The sequence below is a fragment of the Phragmites australis genome, chromosome 14 (genome assembly GCF_958298935.1).
Source record: "Phragmites australis chromosome 14, lpPhrAust1.1, whole genome shotgun sequence".
In the NCBI taxonomy this organism is placed as follows: Eukaryota; Viridiplantae; Streptophyta; class Magnoliopsida; order Poales; family Poaceae; genus Phragmites; species Phragmites australis.
The window spans coordinates 23,689,934-23,713,114 of record NC_084934.1 but is presented as its reverse complement, the minus strand read 5'-3'; the positions used below and the strand labels follow the sequence as shown (position 1 = coordinate 23,713,114).

The following is a 23,181-nucleotide window of genomic DNA, read 5'->3' as shown; positions in this document are numbered from 1 at the left end:
TCTACAAGAACCAAGTGACAACCAAACTCTTCTGCAACCAGAAGATTCCATGAACACGAAAAACATATTTATCAAATTTTCTTTGCACGACATGTTCAGAGATCTTAACTAATCTCCTAATTCCTTAGATACCATGTTATGTACGTCTCATTAAATGTTGCGATACAATATTGTATCAGCACTATGATACTACAATAAAGTATGTATGTATTTTTTATATCTGATAAAGAATTTCATATCAAATTATTCAATCCTATATATATATGTATGTATGTATATATATTTCTACGGTAGTCAATCCGATGGAGAAAATGTGCCTTGTAGATAGTTATACCATAATTTCTTTACTTAGAGAAACCAAAATATTTCCAAACTCTTACTAAGAGATAAGAAAATATTTTGATAATCGTTGGACACGATGTAGTAATTGTTGACTCTGATCGTGCCATAATTACTCTCCCTATGGGTACTCAAGTCAAAATCGATGATGGTCTATGGTATTTTGATTCAACTCGTATCTTATAAGTTATAGAGATATCCGTCATAATGGTTTCCATATCGAAACCCATGATAACGACAAAAGAGGAATTTCTCCTCTTAATCAACGGATATGAAAAGCTTCCCAAAATACTATCTAGATTATACTATACATACATCAAATCTCGTACCACATATTACGTACAAAATAATTTTTCTATCTTGATCAAATCAAAACTTAGCGTGATTGCCTTGGTCACTCTACCTTAGAGATGATGAGAAAAAATATTAACAATTATATTGATCACAATATTTCTAAAATCTTCAGATTTATGTGCACCACATGTGTCACGGGAAACTTAATGTTAAGGTCCTCTTACCTTAAATTCAAAATGTGCCACCTATTTTCTTGAACACCTTCAAGAACATATATGTGGCTCTATTCAGCAATATTATAGACTATCTAGGTATTTTATAATACTAATTGATGCATCTACAAAATAGTCCCACATATGTCCTTATACATAAGGCATCACAATTATGCCAAACTAATTGCTCACATAATTAAAATTAGAGTAAATTATCCTGGACATAGAATCAAATCCATCCACATGAATAATGTTGTCCTTTAACATGCATTCAATTATTGTTTGGCTTTGGGCATTACTGCATTAAGTACCCTATGTCCATATTCATAATGGTCTAGCTGAATCTCTCATAAAGAAAATCAATTCATTTGCATGACCAATCATAGAGTTACAATTTACCAACATCTTGTTGGCGACATGCAGCTTTACACACCGCATCATTAAATCAAATTCATTCAACTGCAATCATACGGCTCCGTCCGTTACAGTTAGTACATGGAAATTTGGCCCCAACTAAGTATTTCCCATCTACGATTCGGTTACGTTCTGCACGTACCAATATCACCATCCTACAGCATACATCAAAAAAATATTATGGATCCATATGAGGCATAATTATCTGTCAATCATAAAATACCTCGAATCCCTCACTTGAGACATATTCATTGCCCGTATACTTATAACAATTTGAGGATAATTACATGCATTAGGGGGAGATTAATACCACAAAGAATGCCAGTAATCATAAGAGAATGTTACATACGTTCACATTTAGTCCTCAGTTTCACGTACTCAAGAATCTGAACTCCAAGTTCAGAAAATCATAAATTTGCAACATATTGCAAATAATATGCCAGATGTATTTACTGATAACAAAGGTGTCACTAAATCCTACATTCCTGCTAAGAGTGCCGAAAAGAGTGGAGGTAACAAACAAAACCACTCAACTCCCAAATCAAAATAAGAGGGGGAGAAATACAGCCACAAAGGATAAAACTTCTTTCAAGCTACTGCGGAAACAGAGAAATCCCTCCTCCATGATAGTAAATACAAATCAACATCAAGTTGATAGACACCTTATAGATATTCACTATCCAAACGCCTATGGATGTTCAACATCCAAATGCCCACCACAAATGTGTACAAAAATCAGGCGCTGGGTCATGATAACACCCTAACTCCATTTGTTTTGGGTAATACACAGAGTTAAATGGGATAATATTTTCACAAATTATATTGACTCCATAGAATCAATCAATATTAAAGACTACAAATTATCAACAAATATTTCTCCTCAAAAATTACAAAAGATCTTCAATTGGATCCAGGCTAAAGTCTATGGCCATGGCAGGGTACCTCAAGCACTTAGACTGGACCAAATAGAAGGAAGCAATTAAGGTAGAATTGCTTTCACTCACAAAAAGAGAGGTATTCTCACAAAAAGAGATGTATTCACAAAAGTAATACATATACCTCCAATATCTTCCTTACAGAAGCAAAATGAATTTTTATTCCATAAGGTGGTGAAATAGCGAGGCTAGTAGCACAAGGGTTCATGCAGAGGCCTGGCATCAGTTATGATGCTACATACCCCATGGTATGTGTGAAAATTATGTTATCATATTCAATTTCATGGGCAAATCAAATGAACTGGATAGATTCAGACATATAAGTCCATAATGGACTTCGTATTCTGAATTTAAATACAAATCGCAATATATATTGTTTACAGCTTAAAGTCACTATATGAATTCAAGCAGTTAAGTTGTTTGTGGTACAACTAACTAAATGAGTTCCTTTCACAGAAGAGTTACTCCAACTACAACGATTGCATATATGTGTTCATACTAAAATCCCAATTGGATTTTGTATCATCTCCATACCACACACGACAAAATATGTAATCATCTTAAAGACGGAATTTAAGATGAATGATTTGGTTAAAACCAAATTTCGCTTAAGTCCACAACTTGAGCATATTCCTTCAGGAATATTTATCTATCAATCCACGAATATCCAAATGATATTGGACAATCATATCCATCAAAATACTTATAGCTATTCAATCCTTAAATATGAATCAAGATCTATTTATACATTAGGTTGACAATGAAAATATATTGAACTTAAAGTTCTATATCTTAGTGCCATCAAAGCGCTCATGTATCTTGCAAATCGCAACAGATCTAATATTGCATTTGCAGATAACTTGCTAGCTTAAATAGCGCAGCTCTAACAACGTCATTAGACGGGAGTCAAAGATGATATCCACAGGTATCTTTATGGCACCAAAGATCTAGATTTTTCTATTAGAAAAAATCAAGATATAACTATAGTAGGATATCCAGATAGTGGTTATATAACTGATACCCAAAATGTCATATCATAGACTGATTTTATGGTGATATAGCCTTCTTATAGGAGTCATCAAAACAGATTCCAGTGGCTACTTTCACTTATCATTCTGAAACATCACATACATATGTATGCTTTCGCAGAATGATAATCCACATACAACTATCATGTGGTATTGGTTTTATTGTATTATCAACCATTATCTATGATGATAATTCGGTATGCATTGCTCAAATGCAAACATGTTACATAAAGAGCAATATAACCAAACATATTGCTCATAAATTGTTCTATCTCATAATAGGGAGATAGAAATCTTGCAAACTAAATTATGTGATAATCTCACTGATTTACTCACTAAGTCCTTACCAACTTTCATATTTCAATATTCATGAAATTTGTATGTGATGACTACGAGATTTGCAAGGTTTAGGTGGAGTTTATCTCTAAATAATAACATATTTATAATCATATTGTACTATTTTCCTTTATAAGTTTTTCCTATACAGTTTCTCATATAATGTTTTAATGAGGCAATATCTACACAAGATTATATGTCATATCTCTTGTTTTTCCTTTCGAGGTTTTTAAAGGAGGTATCAAAGTCATATCTATTGTTCTCTAAACTCGCTTATGGGTTTTTCTTTTTAAAGGTTTTCTCATATGAGTTTACAAAGGGATAATAATCAATATATGTTGTACTATTTTTTCCTTATTTTTTCGCTGGATTTTAAAAGAGTTTTAACATCATATCACTATTATTCTTTCTATTTTTTTTTCAAGAGGTTTTAATATGATCTATAGATCATAATTATTGTTCTCTAAACTCACCAAATAAGTTTTCCTCCTAGGTTTCTCATATGAGCTTATAATGAGATAATATCGGATATATCATTTTCTACTTATATTTTTCCATTGAATTTTAAAAGAGTTTTTAATAGCATATTAATATATTATTTTCTCCTCTAGTTTTTTCCACAGGATTTTTAGAGGAGTTTTTACTTGATGTATATGGATGACCAAATTGATCAAGGAGAGTATTGAATAACTACATCTAGTGATCAATTCATCAAGAGTTATGTCTATTGAGAAACGATACCTTCCCAATAGACATATCCTTCATTTATATTCTTCTATCATATATAAATATTTAATCACATCATAAACCAATAACAAGAATTCATTCTACTCTCTACTTTCTGTCTCTACTTTTTACTTGCAATACTGACATTATCGTCACGTTCCCACATAAGACCAAAAGGCAAGAAACGGTCACAGAATATTTCCGTACCGCTTTCATCCCTAGTGATGAATCAACTGATTTCTCAAACCAACTTAGAAAATAAGGAGCGAGGTGATTCCATCGCCTCCCCACTTTTCAAACCATCCACACCATTAGTGCGCCGCTGGATAGCACGCATACCGTTCACTGTCAGGGTGCTCGTTAACATTTACAGGCAGGATATCTGATGTAGCCTACCAGCGAATGTCATCACCACAAGCATCATACGAACACAGATTCTATGGGAACAACGCGTTTACGACGATTGCTCGTAAACTATGCAGCGATCATCATTACATCAAAGAACATACGGAAACATGTGAGAGATACAGCAACGCAGTTATGCTGAACAGGGACAGCATACCAACAGGGGAGCGCCAGCCGTCCCTGGAAGAAACGGCATAATCCTTCCATATCAAAGGGATGGACTGGACTAGATACATACATGAATAATTTCCCCGATTCACGCAGCCCAGAAGCGCTGGTCTTACAATACATACAGAGTATGCAACGCCCCACACAACACCTACAGCCTAAACACCAACCGCCTGATCTATGGTATACACGACAACATAAAGATTGAGTCTGCTCCACAGAAGGAAACCGGATCTTTGGTATGGAAAGGTAACATCTAAGCTACAACTCCGCATGACTGATTTTCTTCATTGGTATAGACATTTCGAAAGGATATGTTCCATCAGATATCTATCGCCACTTTCACCAGTATGGTCACACCTGTTCGAGCAAGCCATCCTAAGTCGGATTGTCTCGGAGGAGTCTTGCTGCACCAGCTGCGTCAGATTTCGGTGACTGCTCGTCGTCCCGTTCAGGCTGAATGTTCAGGTCAATATGGTTCTTGACAGGAGAGGATGTCGTCTTATGATCAACAGCCATGTCTTCAGTCCCATCGGCATTTACATTTGCTTTCTGAGGGGAGCTAGTTGCACTGGCACTGGCCGCTAGTGGGCCAGATACAGTTTGTGAAAGCATCTCACTGGCTTGGCCTGGTTCTTTCTTGCGAGGTGAATCAGTATCCTTAGGTTGGCGCTTCTCGCGTCGAAGCATGAGTGTTCTGAAACGGCGACGGACCGTCATACAGACATTGCAGGTGCATGTCTGCTTGTGCTTAGGGCCCTTCCCACTTGGTGGTTGAATGCAGACAATGCATGAGCAGCCAGGACGATGGCGGGGATGTCTTGTGGTTGGCTGGGAAGGGAGAGCTTCACCTTCACCAAGAATAGCAAGGTTTGCAAGCGTGTCCAGCCCGTCTGAAGCATCAATTGTGTCAGCTTCGATTCTCGTTTTGGACTTTTTTGTGCCACCTAGACCTGCAATCAGCAAAAGATTTCTTGGTAATGTAACTCAATCCAGAAGTCCATTATCTAAGGACCATGGATCACACACTTGCATCTGTAACAATAAGTCTATAACAGACCATTAAGTATAGTTATAGCTCATTGCATGAGAACCCCAACAAACTATGCAAAGGTCTTAATATAGAATAATTAGAGGGCCATCGATCGAATCAAACCTAAGGATGCATGACCTAAATTCCATAAAGCAAGGGGTCTCAAATCTTAATATTTTTATCAACAATAGGAGTAACATGTAGCACAACAGGAACTGAATAACAAAAAGAGTCTGTTGGTGCTATGCAAAGCACCCCCCCCCCCCCGGCTCCCACAGCTCCCATTGAAGGGGGATGGACATGTTGGGCAAGCTTCAACACAGGATTACGTAAAAAACGGAGGATGTGCATGGCTTCTCTTTTAATATTGCCAGTACCACACTATAGCAAGCACTAAGACTATGTAGCTCTTTGGCACATCCAGTTACTGGTAACACTCAGCCCTTCTCCACAGTCCATACCTCAGGTTGTACTTTTGTAGGCTCGCGGCATGTAACTCACAGCTCTATGCAATTTAGTGCTACACTTTTCCTTCTGAAATTCATCTTCAGCGTTTCTATTTGGAAAGAACTACTAAAGAAAATCCAACTTCTGCAGAAGCATAGATAAACATTTTAGAGGGCATGCGTATCTTACCAGCTTTTATAGGTATCAATTCTGCAAGCTCCTCCATACTTATCTCTTGCGCAGGTCCGCAAGAAGATCTAGAGACAAAAGTAGCAGCGATTAGTTGAATAGCTAAGATACAGTAATGAGCAAACCATCTTTAACCAGTTACAAAACAATTAACTGCAATACATGTGTGTGTATATGGTTACTACATGTGCGTATACATGTGTGTATTCTAATGAACTTTTCAGTTTTCAGTTATGTACTAAATTTTTGCTATTTAATATAAAAAATTATGATAAGTCTGTTAAAGTATAGATCAACAACCATATCGCCATATCTTCTACAACGCTCGAGAAATAAGCTCGCTAGTTTCCGCCTGGTGCTGAAAACTGTTTACCAGTTGGAAATGGTTCGGTATCAGCGCAAGCAATTTTAGTGCTCAAATTCGATGATGATGTTTTGAAGCCAACATTTGCTCATACATTGTAAGTAATCAGTTTTCTTCAACCTCTTAGAAGGGGTTACTTACAAATTCTCAGAAATACTTTTCCAAATATATAGTAAAAATGATGTGTCCAATTACAAGTGTTTTGAAACCAAGTTCAAACATAGAATTATCCAAAAACTTGAATCAATCAATGCAATGTGTTCCTAAGCGATAAATTCATGAAACCATCTAACCACATAACAGAACGCAGAGATCGGTGGTACTGTATAATTGAGGTAAAAAGAAAAAAAATGGCACAACTTATAGTCGCAAAGTACATAACTGATAATTTAAACTAAAAAAATGCAATATCTTACAATTGATAAAGTTACAAATCAGGTGAAATCACGTATCAGCAAATTGTATTCAAAGGATTACTGGAAACATTTGCTGGATATGATAATCCTTGAGCAAGTACTTGGGCGAAATTTTGGCCAGCTACTAATGATGAACTAACAAGCTGATGTGAGTAGCTTTTAAATAGGTGTTGCATCAAAATGATGAACATACAATCTCTAGGAGAACACAAACTTTAATCTGCACACCGTTCATGCATTACATGGTTCGATCCTTCCTAGGAGAACACATGTTCAGTGATGGTAGCTTTACATGATGCCTTTTCTTATGAAGAAAACTTTAAGTTGCACACTGTCTAGAACATAAGTGATTCTTTCTCCAACATTTTGCTCCATAATTTGGTTACAGTTACATGGGATAAATTATTAGTATGACATTATGGCTAACAAAATATATGACTAGGTTGCCTTTTGTTATAATATTTATTTCCAGACAGGTCCAACAGTTAAGTGTAGCAGAGATGCGTATGTTGTGATGGATTTGTGGCCATACAAGAAAGAATCGGATCCGAAATTATGATATATGTGATAGGATAGGGATAGCACCAATTGAAGAAAAGCTTATACAACATCGGTTCAGATGGTTTAGACATATCCAGCAGAGGCCTCCAGAGTCACTTGTGCATAGTGAGATACTAAGATGCGCTGATAATGTGAATAGAGGCAGGGGTCGACCAAACTTAATATAGAAGGAATCTGTAACGAGACTTGAAGGAATAAAATATCTCCAAATAACTATCCACAGATAGAAGCGCGTGAAAGTTAACAATCCACGTGCCAGAACCATAACTTATACATCAGTCTCATTGTACTGTTATTACTTTTATTTTTGAGTGAATTGCACAAAACTAGAAGTATTGTGTCATTTGTAACACAAAACTAGAAATATTGTACCTAGTAACATAAAACTAAGTATTGTACACTAATTTCACACAAAACCCGATTTTAATTAGATTCGTCTAAAAAATAGTCTTATATTTCTCAAAAATCCTAGAACTTTTTGTATGTGTTCCATAATCCATATGCAATCTATTTTAATTGGATTCACTTAAAAAACTTGTGTAGAATTTAAACTAAAATTCTCCAAAAAGACTACTTTTATAAATCCTAACCATTGTTAGGGCCTCAAATAAAATTCCAAAAACATGGAAAAAAATCACTAATATTTTTCTTATATAATGAACTAATTTCTAAAATTATTTCCAGCCTTAAGTTATATGGTGAAAAAGTGAGTTCCTTTATGCAAAGGCACAATCCATATGAAATTAGTCCATCATATAAGAATATTAGTAAATTTTCCCATATTTTTTAGATTTTATTTGAGGCCTTAACAATTGCTAGTAGTTATAAAAGTAGCTTTTTTTTGGAGAATTTTAGTTTAAATTCTACACATGCGTTTTGATGAATCTAATTAAAATAGGTTACATATGGATTATGGAACACGTACAAAAAGTTCTAGGATTTTTGAAAAAACATAAGACCATTTTTTGAGTGAATCTAATTAAAATCATATATTGTGTGAAATTAGTACACAATACTTATAGTTTTGTGTTACTAGCACAATCCATGTAATTTTATGTCACAAATAGCACAATACTTGTAGTTTTGTGCAATTCCCTCTTTATTTTTTTACTATTACTAGTACATTTATTATCATTATTGTTTTCTCATCATCTTTTCGGTTGCATCTTGTGGGTTTCATCTCTAGCCTACCCAACTTGCTTGGGACAAAGGTTATTGTTGTTGTATTTATTTCCAGACAGGGCCACTTCGATTATATGCAAGACCACATGGTCCACATTGAACGAAATTTTTTACCCAAACATAATTTGCTACCTCGAGGGACTCGATTCATCATTTTACTATCAGTCAGTGTTACCGGGACACAGGTGCAGGTGGCGGTGTCCGACTCGGGTGCGGGTATCTGATTCGACAAACTCTAGAAAATATGATTCGGGAATTTGTCTAATATATATCATTTTTTAATTTTAAAAATGAAAGAAAATAGGTAAAAGATAAGATGGAAATAAAAGAAGAATTAATAAGTGGGCTACCAGAATGTCCAGCCCACCAAACCAGCCCACATTACCTTTCTCTAACCCTAGCTCATCTAGCCCACCTCCTCCCCATCAAACACCTCCCCGCCAACTGCCCCGCCTCCTCCCCACCCGCCGCCTCTCCATCAACCGCCCCCGCCTTCCCCGCCGCCTCTGCCTCTCCTCCCCTATTGCCGCTACCTCCTCCTCTCCTCCCTGTCGCCGCCATCCCCTCTCCTTCCACTTGCACCGTGTCGGACGCGAGTTGATGTGCAAATACGCGTCGACATGCCGAAATTTTTTTTGTACACTCGTGTCCCGGTAACACTGCTATTAGTGGTGGGGGGGACTAAATGGAAAGGAATCTTGATGAAACAATGAGTCACATTAACAAGTCACCTTTCCGGATCCCATTTGTTGTCGGAGCAGGTCCACCTAGAGGGCAAAAGTGCATCTACTGGCAGTTTCCGCCATTTGGAACAATCCTCACACTGGGCCCATTGATTATTCGCACTGTTAAAAAAAATGATAAATTTAGATGCAAGTGGAAAGAGAGTATTGTATTGCCAAAAAAGTTCAAGTTGCTGGGAAAATACAGGTTGGACTCGAAAGAGTTTAAATTGCAGTGTCATTTCATAACTCATAGGTAAGAAGTATTGACGCAAGTTATTACACATTCAAACCACTTAAAGTAAAAACACAGAAACAGACAGAAGAAAGATAACTAGATAAGTATGGTGAGCACTGAGCAAAACCAATGCATTATTGTAACAATAGCAGAAAATTTTCTTTGCATCTGTTTCCACACACAAAAAAGGCACATGCCAAAAATTTCCAGTTCAAAAACCATTACCCTGATTGGTCTGTCACAAAATATGTCTTCCTCCCAAGTATAGGTGGTTCCTGAAAAACACAAGATTTCAATGCAGAAATAAATGTGCTTTATTCTTCTCAAATAAACATGTACAGCAAAACAAGCCACGAGCATAAATAAGATGACAGCATGCACAGAATTATCTGATGTTCAATGGTAACTTAGCGATGTCCATAAAAATGGATCCTCAGAACTAGTTCCAATTAGAAGGCAATAATCCAATATGTCTAATGTTGAAAATTAAAAGGCACAGCATACCTCATATTCCTCGAACTCATGGCCATCAACAACAACAATGGAGGGGGCCTTGGGAGGAGGACGAAGCAATTCTTGAGCTTCCTCCCATGTTATCTTCAATTCCATTGATTCCTCATTATCCATCCGCAGTCGTTTAATCTTTTGACTAACAGAAGTTGCTTTTCTCTTGACAGGTCCTGGGGAAGACTGACCAGTTCCTGGCCCTTCCTTCTGTGCTAATCCGCCTGTGTCCACTTTAGAGGCAGTGGCTTGTTCCACAGGGCTAGAGCTTTTGCTCTCTGTGTTGACCTTATTTTGTCGGGAAACTACAGCGTTTGGACTGGAATCTGGAGCAGAAACTTTACCATTTGCCTCTGAAGATATTGGGGCACCATTGACAGGCTTTGTTGTTTCCTCCTGTCAAAGGAGACAAAGGATGAGGAAAGTCCACTTCAAAAACCTAACAACCTACTCCAGACAAATTAATAAAGTGAAAGTGTCAATTCCTGTAAAAAAAATATTCCATCATAGTAACCATGCATTACACATTGAGGGAAAAAACAATTGCACAGGAGTATTAAGAAAAGAATAATGCAGGAATATAAAGACACCATATTGTGAACTAATAATTTGGTTAAGAAACAGTTCACAACAAATTTTATTGGATGCAGACATAGGTGTTGCAATAATTATCTCATTTCAATTGATACAAATTCATAAAAAAACAAATGTGGAGCTTTAATTTTGCGAAATGGACTAATACAGGATGCAGCATATCATCTAAAGATTGGAGAGATATGGGCATTAAAATAAGGTTTCATCAGACAAACAAATATTAATAGAATCAGGCGTGCATCTAACTTATATGTTCAAGCATTACAGTATATACTGCAATAACTGCACTAGAGGTTTTTTTTTTTAAAGTTAATTTATATGGGAGCTACAACCAGAGCTAATTAAATACCATATTTTGCATACCTGTTCGGAAGAAAGATTTGTTGCCTTCCTGAACCCCATGATCAATTTCCCTTCTGGATCTGTTCGGCTGAAGGTTACTAAAGAAAAATAGCACCATAAGTCAAAACAGCAAGAAAATGGTAGCTGCAAGAATAATGAATAACTTACAAAAATATAAGTGACACATAAGGTGGAAGATCATAAAATAAATACATCAACAATGCAACAAACGATCAGGTCAGGTAATGTAGTTTAAAAAAAGCAGAATGACTGGCGTAGAACACCAAACACATTTTTTTTTTTTTAAAGTCAGTGAGCTACAAATGAACTAGATGAGTCCTGAGTAATTTCAGACTATAATATATCCAAATGAACTAGATAAGTCCTAAGTAATGTCAGGATGTAAGATATTAATTTAGGTACTATTTTGTTGCAAGTCCTTTTAAAGACATACTACATCCCTATGCATCTGAAATAGGTCTGTGCAGCAAACTAATGTCATTAAGCTTTTGTAGGCTTATTCAAACATCCATATGTTTAAGCAAAGATATCTACCTGTATCGCCTGCTTGTAACTGCATTGACTGAATGCAAGGTGTGACACCCTCCAATACATACATCCTGCTGTTATTATTAGGCCAGAAACGGAATTGGAATATCCATTCTTTACCACTGGCATCCTGAACCTTTAAGGGTAGTCCTTCAGGCTGGGAGATTGGAGGGAAGTATGCCTATGCAAAATGATTTTTCCATTAGGACTTTTTTTGGAATAAGACATGTACAAAAAATATATAGAAATTAAGACTAAATATCTAAGATTCTAAGTACATATATCCTACGAGAATAAAATCTCAACAGATTCTTCTTCAGCAAACCCTGCTTTCAATTAAAAAATTTGGAACAAAGGTTAGACTTGCTTAGAATTCTAATAACCCAAAATACTATATGGTTTAGTTATGCATCAGATCAAATTTAGTTAATGAACTTATTGATAATTTCTGATTTGGCTCGTGATAACTAGCATATATCAATTTTAGCCCGTAAGCTAATAGACAATTTCTGATATGGCACAAGATAAGTAATAGACCTAGTAAAGATAAAAAGAGAGATCACATCGGCATACTAAAGAACTAGTAAGCAACAATGAAGACAATTTTCCATGGTCAGTAACCATAGGCCCCCAACATAATGTAATCACGGAGAATCTAAACAATAACAAAAAAGAAAATGATAATTGAATCAATAACTCGCCTCAGCACACTTCTTCGGTAACACCAAGCGACCAATCCGGCCAGCATCACTAGCACTCAACATTTTTTCAAACAAAGGAGTAATAACAGAATTTGAACTGTAGGAGAGTTAAGGAACACTTAATAAAGAGTTCAAACTAATAACATTTTGACAAAAGTTGGGAATTACAAATATAAAGAGGAGTAACTTTTTAAGAGAAATTGCTCATGAACATAATTAGAATACGTTGGATACTCTCCAGATAAATGTTGTAGCTCTTGATCTGTTATTCTAGGCCAATAGCGGGGAAGTAATTGAGATCGCGCCTTTGCATCCATTCTGGGTCTTCCATTACGCAATTGTGCTTGGAATTCATTATAACCACTCACAGAGTGAGAATAGAACTGTTTCTGCAATGAGGAGGAAGCCATTTGTGTTTGCTGCTGACTAGGTGCAATTCTGATATGGTCTTTCGGTCCGTTCGATGATGCAAAATTAGAAGGCAATCCAACTGAAAGGGATGATGGATCATCCCTTAATATGGCTGTATGATGTGAATCAAGCTTGAAGCCAGCATCAACACCTGTAGAAGCATCTGGAATCGCCACTTTTCTTGAAGACAAAGAGTCATTTTCTCCTCCATGGTGACTAGGATCATGAAGACTATTTGGATGTGGTCCGTCTCTGTGGTAGAGGGCATAAGAGTATGCTGGGTCAAGATTAGTGGGCTGACCGTGCCCATTGGCATCTCTCTCCCTCATAATCTGGTTCATGCCTGCAGGTGTTGTTGGTCTGTCATGCATGTCATCAAATTTCCTTTCCTGAGCATGAATAAAAGTGCGCCCTGGAAGTAATTTCTCACTACCACTAGGCCTATCAAACTCATAAGCTAGGCGCTGCTGCAGGTCTGACTGTATACTGGACACACTCCACAGATTTGTCTGTCGCCACTGACTTGAAATTTGCCCGGCAGGAGGTCTCCAGCTCTTTACAGGATTGTCTTTTCTGTCAGCAACATTCTGAGTCGTATGCATAGCAGATGACCATACTGGATTTGGTGGTGCCTAAGAAGCACAAGGGTCAACTGTGGTCAAGGATGCATCAAAACAAGAACTAAATCTAAAGAGAACATGTGAACTGCAAACTCCCACTATTCCAGTTAATATAACAAATGCGTGCAAATACAAAAATGGACATCCTTCTCGTAATTCAATTGCTAGCTTCAGTAAATGGCATTAGCAGGGTTTCAATACATAAGTGAAACATCCTTCAACATAACTGCATACGTTGATTGCCAGGTTCAGTAAATGATATTAGCAGTCTCAATAGCAGCTTCAGTAAATGAAATTAGCTGGGTCAAAACAGGACATCAGCTAGATATCATCCACCTAATTAACGTTGCCAGCCAAATAGTAGAACTGCCACATATCATCCACCTAGAACGCAAGTGACAAACAAACCACTGAAATCACTCATTTAAGAGATTGCTGCCTAGTAATGGATGCAACATGGTCAAAGCTCGCTAACTTAAAGAGCCAGACAAGTAGCTCGTGTTGCATACACTTAGCATCCCCTATCTAATCGATCCAATAACAGTAAATCCTCTGCGACAATGAAAAAAAATCACGTCATACCATGGCAGCACGGGTATTGCGAGCACACTTGGAGCAGTCAACCCCGCCAGCGTCGCGCAGCTGATACTTGTGGATAGACACGATGCACCCGCAATGCACCCTCTGCTCGATCAGAACACAAACACACGAACCGATCAATCAGCAAGCACAAAGCATGACGGCGGACACTGAGAGGAATAATCAGCATGCAAGTGCACGTACCCTCCCGCAGGATTCGCAGTTCCTCCAGCCGCCCTCCTCCGAGTGAAAAGTCTCGCAGTATATCCCCTGCTCAAACTGCGAACTGCGCACACAAAACAGAGTGCAGTCAGGACACATGCATGCATGCATCAAAAACAAAGGAGTCGCACGCAAGTCAAAGCACCCCACAAAAACCACCCAACTTTACACAAAACCCCCGCGTATCCCGCGAAATCGCAGCGACGTGGCGATCACTCCAGGTAGATCCGGTGTGCGCCATAGGCGAATCCGCCCCTCGATGGAGCGAGCTGCCGCCGCACGAATCGAGCACGCTGGCCGCGCGAGACGCCACGCCGAAGGCGGGATTGGGCGGAGAGGGGAGGGAGAGGTGGTTAAGGGGTACCGGTACGTACTAGCATCTCCCGCAGAGGTCCGCGTACACGGAGAAGGGCGGGCCCGAGCGGACCTTCCAGCCGCGGCGGCCGAAGGAGTTGGGGTCGGGGTCCTTGCAGTACGAGTTCCAGCAGATCGGGCCCCGGTACAGCGGCGGCTGGGGACCCAGATTCAGGAGCTGCGCCGGCGTCAGCGTCGGCGGGGCGGCGGAAGCACCCGGCGGCTGCGGCTGCGGCGGCGGCGGTTTCGGCTGGATAGGGGCCGGCGGCTGCACCGAGATGGGGGTCGCGGAGACGGGGGCGGCGGGGGGCGCGGACGGCGGCTGCGACGCCGGCGACGACATGGGCAGCGGAACCCTAAGCCGGCAGCCACGCGGCGAGGCGAGGCGAGGCGAGGTGGGAGGGGGGTTTTGTGGGGGGCGTAAGAATCGTGGGGACGAAAGGAATAAGACGAGGTGAAGGGGGGGGGCGAGGGGAGGAGACGAAGCGAGGGGAAGGCTTTTAAAGCAGCAGCAGCAACTCTAGCAGTACTGGCGTTCGGATTGCTCCTGCTACGTGTACACCGGCTCGTCTCGGTCTCACCTCCCACGCAACTGGCAGTACTGTAGCACAAGTATTTTCCTCCCGTTTCCTTTTTGCTTATCGCTAAGCAGTACGCAATCGTTTACGTGACGGTCGATTCGTTATTTTTACCAAGAGGGGGAAGAAATGTGCATGCATGATTCACCGTCGCTGCTTGCAGATTCTAGTACGTCGCTGGGTGCATGGAGCCATATATGGGGATTGACCATGCATGCACCGATAAAAAAGAGGAATTTGTGGACGTGTCATCTGGCAAGTATTCAGATTTTGGGTTTTTTTAGCCGGTCATATTTAGTTTAAGAAATTCAGATATGAAACTGTTAATGGATTAAGAGTATTTAGTTAAGTGATTTGATTAAAAAATACAAGAAAAATAAATATTTAAATTACTTTATTTTATTATACATATTTTAGATCTAACATAAATCTCGAATCTAGAGCTACGACAAACTTACCTAACATGATTCAATCTAGGGACGGATCCAAATGGCTCGAGTAGAAAACTTTTGAGTCTCTGATAACTTTGTTTTGTCATGAATGAGAGATAAAGGAAGAAGAAAAAAGATAGAGAGAAGAAGAAAAAGATGATGAAGAAAATAGGAAAAGAGAGATGAGCCTCTCTACTTAGGTTTTTTCGCATCTGCCACTGATTCAATCCGCCGTAAAGTCAAACGGAGAAAAACGTGCTCGATCCACCCATGCACGTTCAACCCAAGCACCTCCCCTATCCTCCTCCTAACATGACTGCATGAAACCTGTAAAATAAACCGAGTAAAGGACAACTGGTGTTTTATAGTCTCAATGGCATAAAAGTAAACATGTAATGGCTGATCGGCGAATGAATAAACAATCGTGCACGTACGTAACTACGTACGCAGTTATGGAGCTCATTTACGACCGGCGAGCAGATAAACGTGTAATAGTTTGCACGTACATAAACATGTAATGGTTTGGACGAGCGAACTAACCGATCGATGTGAGGTGATCTTGGTACGTGTAGTGAAAGGGCGCAGCGGCGTCGGATCGGGCTCGGCGTACGTCGCGACCGGCGAGCGGGAGATGACGCGGCCGGCCACGCGGAATGAAACGCCACGGGCGCAGAGGCGCGGCGCGGGGAAGGAGATCCTACCATGTAATGTCCATCCCGACGTGGTATCTGACACGTGGGTAGGAGTGGGCAGGAGTGGGTCTAATGTCCTGTTTGTTTTCTGCTTCTGGTTCTATTTCTGCTACAGGTAGAAGTTAGAAGTTAGAAATCAGAACAAACGGGGTTCTGGAGAAGTGGCTTCTGAAGAAGCCAGAAGCTTGCTTCTGAGAAAAATAAACTAAAGCTGAGAAACTCGCTGAGATATGCTTTTCTGAGAAGCTATGTGTTGAGAAGATAAAAATTTGTTGTAGAAACCAACAGTCTATTTTCAAAAGCAGCTTTTCAGACAAGTCAAAAGCACAGCTTTTTAAAAAAGCTCAAACAAACAAACCCTAAGTGAGAGTATCGGTGTATAGATATATATATAAATTTTTTTCATAAAAACTAATTATAAATCACATTTGTTTGAGGAGTAATCATTGAGTGTATTAATTTTTTATCAATACGGCGGCAGACACACTTTGTTAGTGATATATTGCATGCAACGGCTATGACGCACCTTGCGATAGAAGTGAACGTCCGAAGACTTAGCAAAGTGGTAAAGGTGATCACACAGTCAGTTGAGGACATGCATAATGAGTTGGTAAAGTACATATAGTAGTTGAGGATACACCGAATGACTCGTTAAGGCATGCAGTTGTTGAGGACGTGCCAAAAGGCTTGGTAGCTGTCGATGACATTGGAACCAGGGGTTTCCGAGTCCTGAGGCCAGAACAGCAGAGTGCCACGTGGCGCCCTCTCTCGGGGGTTATCTTCCCGAGGTCTGAGAAAATCAAGTTCCGGGAAGAGGATGCTCGAGGTCATGAACAATGATCCCTAAGTGTCCGAGTTCCCCGATAATCCAAGAAGACCAAGTTCCGGGAAGAGGGTGCTCGGGGCTATTAACAGTGGCCCCCGAGCACCCGAGTTCCCCGATGACCTAAGAAGACCAAGTTCTGGAAGAGGGTGCTCGGGATCATGGACAGTGGCCCCCGAGCACCCGAGTTCCCCGATGACAAGAGAAGTCAGTTTCGGGAGAGAGTGCTCGGGGCCGTGAACAGTGGCCCCCGAGCACTCGAGTTCCCCGAGGACCCGAGCAGTCAAGTTCCAAAAGAGAGTGATCGGGGTCATGAACAGTAGTCCCCGAGCACCCGGTTCTCTAAGGACCAAGAAAGGGCATATCCGGGAGAGAGTGCTCGGGGCTGTGAACAGTAATCCCCGAGGACTCATAATTCCCGGAGGGCCTGAGAAGTCCTTCGCTGGTGGTCCCCACAGGGTCTCAGCGGTGAGGTGTCAGCTGTTGAGAGGCCTGATGCTGCATTTAAGAGGGCGCGTGGCCTGTCACTTCCAACCACTCCCCCCACGCTTACTGTCAGTCCCTGCCACGGCCTGGCAGGGAGGCGTGGGGACATATAATGCACGGGTCCCATCGCGCATCATCCGACGCGCCTCGGGATAACGTCGCAGAGCTCGAGGCACACCGTCTGCCGCGCTGATGTGTCAGGCCTGCTTTGACCGGAAGGGCACGCAGGGCTGCTCGGTGGCTGCCCGGTGGGCCCTCCCCACAGTATTCGTCGAAAAGCAGAATGATGACGGACAAGATCGGACGAGGGCACGTTTTCAACCTTCCCCGTCACCTCGAGCAGCAGCCTATGATGGATGCTTTCCATTTATGACGCCTTAGAACTTGCGCCATCCTTTCTGGGCACGCTACCACCCCGACGGGTATAAAGGAGGGACGGGCTCCCTGGAGAAGAGAAAGTCTCGAAGAACACAAGACACAGAAGACAGAGGCTTGGATCGACCGAAGAACAAGGAGCACGAAGCTCTAGACTTAGACAAACATTCTTGTAACATAGTAGATCATCAGAGAGGCATTCTCAGAACATTTATAACATACACATATGAGTAGGGTGTTACGCTAAGTGCGGTCCGAACCTGTCTAAAAATCCCCTGAGCATTTTCTTCCTCCTGCATCCGATCATTCCACCCCACATACATCTCATTTACTCCTATTTATTTCACCTACGAAACGGGTTCAAAATCATCCCCCGGTCGAATCTTAAATAGATCTCTCCAGATCCCCGCTTGAGGAGTTCACTCTCCGACAGTAGCACCAGTTATTACTAAATCAGTTGCGCTTATAATATTTTCCTTAGCCTACTAGATTTTTACCTTTTTCTCGTACAATAGCTCCTGATAGCCCATGTGGCCAAACCCAACAGGATAACACGCAACGGCCTAGGCGTAACGCGGCCAGTCATCAGTATCCAATAGTAAATGTACGATGCCCAGTCGGTCGATCCTCAATTACTCAAATGTACAACCATGTCTAGGTGGTCTAAAACCTAACACATACGTACTAGATGGAGGACGATGACACTTGGCCTCACGGCAGCGTGAGCACAGCTGGGAGGGATGCACATGTGCAGTAGGGCACCACTATGGTAGTGCAAGCACGAGAAGAGAGGATGTGCTAGCATGCAGAGCGTTGTGTACTTAAAATACTACACCTGCCATTGCATGCGGGCTGACTCTAATGGACCCACCCTGTAAGCAACCAGGACGGCGGCGGCATGCGAAGGGCGCCGGTGCGGTCACGCCCCGCGGTGCGGTCACCCCGCCCGCGCCCTCGCGCTGACGGGACAGCGGTGCACAGCCCACGCCAATCCACCGGGTGCGCGGGCCATGGGTACGCGTCCGCCGAGCAAAATGCTTTGTTTAGGCGCTAAACAAAATGCCTTTAAAAGTGCTAAACAAAATGCCTTTGGCGTCAAAAAAACAAAATGCCTTTTAAAGTGCCAAACAAAATGCCTTTGGCGTCAAAAAACAAACAAAATGCCTTTTAAAGTGCTAAAAAAATTGCTTTTGCGCAAGAGGAAACAAACAACGGACACGTCGTGCGCGCCTTTCGTCGCGTCGCGACGCCACCGCCCGTTCGTCAAGGCTACGCCACACGGCACGCCACGGCCCCGCCGTTTGGCCCGTGTAGCCGTAGGCGACTCCTCGCCGCGCGTCCCAACGAAGCGAGCGCGCGGTGGTTCGCGACTCGGACCAGTGGTGGGGCCGCGGAGCAGGACCACCAACACGTGCCGTGCTTTGAGATCGGTGAGGCCACGAGATGCCACCAACACAGCTGCACGTCCGAATCCATCGATCGGATCGAACGGTACGCTGTACCAATGTACGGATACTGTTACGCCTTATCGTGCCTATTCGATCTTTTCCCGTCGTGAGGACAACAACTACTACTATATGACTTAGACACCAAATAGTCCGGATGTACGTGCTATTGTACTCTAGGAAAACATAGAATGTGAAATCCACCTCCTTTTTTCCAAGAGCTAGACTTGTTTTAAGTCTCCTGCAACAGCATGATTTTCTTGTGTCTGGACTTTCTTCTGTGCATACACATGGTTGTGAGATTTGACGACGCGAACAGTATGCGGTATTCATGCGCGCGACATCTACGGGCCAGTATGGCAGTATGGAAAGAGTGTTAGGATTTGGTACAGATTGTACTAAGGCTTGAAAAATCCCAGAGCCCCTACGTCGTAAGCACGCGTTACAAGCTTTTACTACGCCATGCACGAAGTACTACTCGCATACACCATCGTCTCATCCACGTGGTGCTACCTCATTGGATAGGAGCACCAACAGTTATTTTTTAGCTGACGTCTAAAAGAAGAGAGTAAGAATTTATGGTTAAGAACTAAGTTTTCAATATATACATGTTACTAGTTCATTGAAATCTCCTAACACAATTAATTGTCTCACAGTCATGTAGTATTATTCAAATAGCTAGTTTCTTTTATAGGAAATAAACTTATTCCTTCTTTTAAATTGTTTACCATATCAGTTTTTTAGATAGACACCTAAATAATATGAAACTTAGGGTCACTTTGAGCATTTCCACAAAATAAGCTAAATTAATCGGGAAGGAAACTTGATGTAAAAGCCACATCCATCTACTATATATATTCTATCAGCACCAACTAGTTGCATGCGTCAAATGGCACGGTAAAATACAATTGCTCGCATGCATGCATGCAGTTGCAAGTGACGATCAAAATAATAGCGAAATTAATTACCGCACGAATGTTAATCGATTACTTAATGGTAAGGGAGTTCGTGTAACCAAACCTAGGTCACGTCAGCTGATTTGCGTGTCCTTTTCTTTCTTTTACTAAAAGGAATCATAGAAAGTTCAAAAGAGCTGGTGGCTGTTAATAAGAGATGAAAATGTTGGATAAGAATATGGGTGCGCCAAAACAATTTGTGCGTGCAGTGGATTGGTGCATGGCCCGCAAAAGACGCATGCGTGCGTAAGCTGCAGATTCTCAGTGGACAGCAATTTCAAGAAAAAAAAATATTTTTTCCGACGTGGACCTTTTGAAGTTTGGGGTGGCAAGGATCGAGGTCTGATTAACTTGATAATATTTTATTGGTTGTACTAAATTGAATCAGATGAAATTGTTTAGGATGGACAAATGATTCATCTTAGATGAAATTGTTTAGATGGACAGATGATTCCGATGAGATGGTACAAATATTACATTTGATTAGATATATGGAATACACATATAATTGTGTTTATGGTTGCTAAAAAGATAAACATTATATTTATTTATAACTTAATTTATTTATAATATGATAATTTTATAATTATAATTATCAACATATTATTATAATTAGTACTAATCTTTACGAATTATAATTAGTTATAACTTAATAGGTCACTATTCATCACTAATTACATATAATAATACTTAATTATTTCTAATAATATTTAATTGTAACTAATGCATAGCTAATTATTCTTAATATTCACTAATCATCACTAATTACATGTAATTATAAGAGTTGACAGAGCTTGTACAAAATATATATAAGATGATTCAATATCTTGACAAAATATTCTTAGAATCTGTATCACATTATCTTGAACGAGTTAGTGTCGTTAATCTAACCAAACACAAGAATGTCAGTATATCCCGCATCATCTATATATGTACCACCCTTGTCGGAGGGTGAACTCCTGTCGCAGGGATCCCGAGAGACCCCTTTTTAGAGATTCGGCCGGGGGATGATCCTGGAAAAGCTTGTTTGTGAAATAAGCGGGAACGGAAACAAATGCGATGGCTGGTGGGAGATGATCGCCCTAATGCGAGAAAAATTGGTGCACCGGGGTTTAGACAGGTTCGGGCCGCACGGAGGCGTAACACCCTACTCCTATGTGAGCGCTATATTTATCCTTGAAGGGAATTCTTCAAGGATGTATCTGGTTCCAAGGGGAGAGCCGTTTACAAAGAGCTTGAGGCTCTCGTGTTCTAGCTTGGCTTGAGCTGGTTCGAGCGTCTGCGTCCTCTTCTTCACACACTTCCGGTCTCCCTTTTACGTGTTCTCCATCCTTTCCTTTTATAGGCGCGCCGACCTCAACATATCCTGAATGGGAAAGAGGGGATGCGAATGCCAAGGTGCCACGGAGAAAGGCGTAATCATTTCGTCTTGGCGAAGTGACAGGGGCGGTGGAGAAATGCGGCGCGCATTCGACCATCCGCCACTGTGGAAGCCCTCGGGCGCCATAAAGGGGGCCCGCCGGGCAGCCTCAGATGTGTCCGGTGCGCCCACCCTGTCTTGTTCTCCCGCCATGGCAGGGTGGCAGACGGAGCGCTTCGATCTTAGCAACGTTATCCCGAGGCACCCGGATGAAACGGGACGGGACCCGTGCATTTAATGGACCCACGCCCCCCCTGCCAGTGCATGGCAGGGTCTGACACTGTGGCGTGGGCAGCTGAGAATGTCAGGATGTCAGGATGTCAGGCCGCGCGTGCCTATTAAATGCGGCATTGGGCCTTTGACTGGATGACACCCTGACGACGGGACCCTTCGGGTCGTCGAATGATCTTGCGCGAACCTTCGGGGAACCGAGTCCTCGGGGGCTGCCACGTGCAGCCCCGAGCACTCTCCCCCGAGCACTTGAGTGAGACCTTCGGGGAACCGAGTCCTCAGGGGCTGCCACGTGCAGCCCCGAGCACTCTCTCCCGAGCACTTCGGTGGGACCTTCGGGGCACCGAGTCCTCGGGGGCTGCCACGTGCAGCCCCGAGCACTCTCTCCCGAGCACTTCCTTCTTGGTATTTGGGCTCTGCGGATCATCGGGGAACTAGGGTGCTCGGGAACCAGAGGCGGCGGCCCCGAGCACCTTCTCCCGGGACTTAGCTTCTTCTTACCTTGCAGGGTGGTGACATGTGGCGGATGGCCGGCCTGGTCTCGGGACTTAGGGACCCCTGGTTCTGAATACACCGACAGTAGCCCCCGGGCCCATTGGTAGCCGACGGGACGGAGACTGCGAATGGGCCCTTCGTCGCGACCGAGGCCAAGGCTGGCGCGGACGCCATGTGGCAAGCTTTCGAGAGGTGGCCCTTGCGGACCTAGACCTCAAGTACGCTCCAACGGGAAAATGAGTGGACGCGTGTCCACACAACTTCCGAAGGGTATGATGACCATACGGGCGGCACGCGCGGTCGCCGCGCAGATCGAGGAAAATACGCCTGGCAGCCGCTGATATCGCGTGATTGGTGGGAGATT

General features: G+C 41.8%; 1 protein-coding gene across 3 annotated transcripts; it reads right to left on the bottom strand.

Moving 5' to 3' along the window:
• Positions 1-4,800: 4,800 nt before the first annotated feature.
• LOC133889921 (B3 domain-containing protein Os07g0563300-like) lies at positions 4,801-15,344 on the bottom strand. 3 transcript variants are annotated; one of them, XM_062330341.1, is made up of 12 exons: positions 14,906-15,344; positions 14,514-14,595; positions 14,313-14,414; positions 12,925-13,742; positions 12,700-12,796; positions 12,005-12,179; positions 11,471-11,547; positions 10,514-10,909; positions 10,235-10,284; positions 9,781-9,894; positions 6,527-6,594; positions 4,801-5,810 (listed from the first exon to the last, which is right to left on the bottom strand). In XM_062330341.1, exons 1-12 carry the CDS (start codon positions 15,226-15,228, stop codon positions 5,236-5,238), a joined length of 2,877 nt encoding a protein of 958 aa, XP_062186325.1. In that variant the 5' UTR covers positions 15,229-15,344; the 3' UTR covers positions 4,801-5,235. The 3 variants fall into 3 exon arrangements, with proteins under 3 accessions (XP_062186325.1, XP_062186326.1, XP_062186327.1); XM_062330342.1 differs by having other exon boundaries at positions 12,934-13,742; XM_062330343.1 differs by lacking the exon at positions 9,781-9,894.
• Positions 15,345-23,181: the final 7,837 nt, after the last annotated feature.

Bases quoted from the DNA above. Each gene is read 5' to 3' on its own strand.
- LOC133889921 (XM_062330341.1), bottom strand. From the start codon at position 15,228: ATGTCGTCGCCGGCGTCGCAGCCGCCGTCCGCGCCCCCCGCCGCCCCC. The intron at 13,743-14,312 runs GTATGACGTGAT...TGTGCTTCTTAG, and splicing joins GCAATACCCGTGCTGCCATG to GCACCACCAAATCCAGTATG. The intron at 12,797-12,924 runs GTATTCTAATTA...ACTCTCCTACAG, and splicing joins TTATCTGGAGAGTATCCAAC to TTCAAATTCTGTTATTACTC.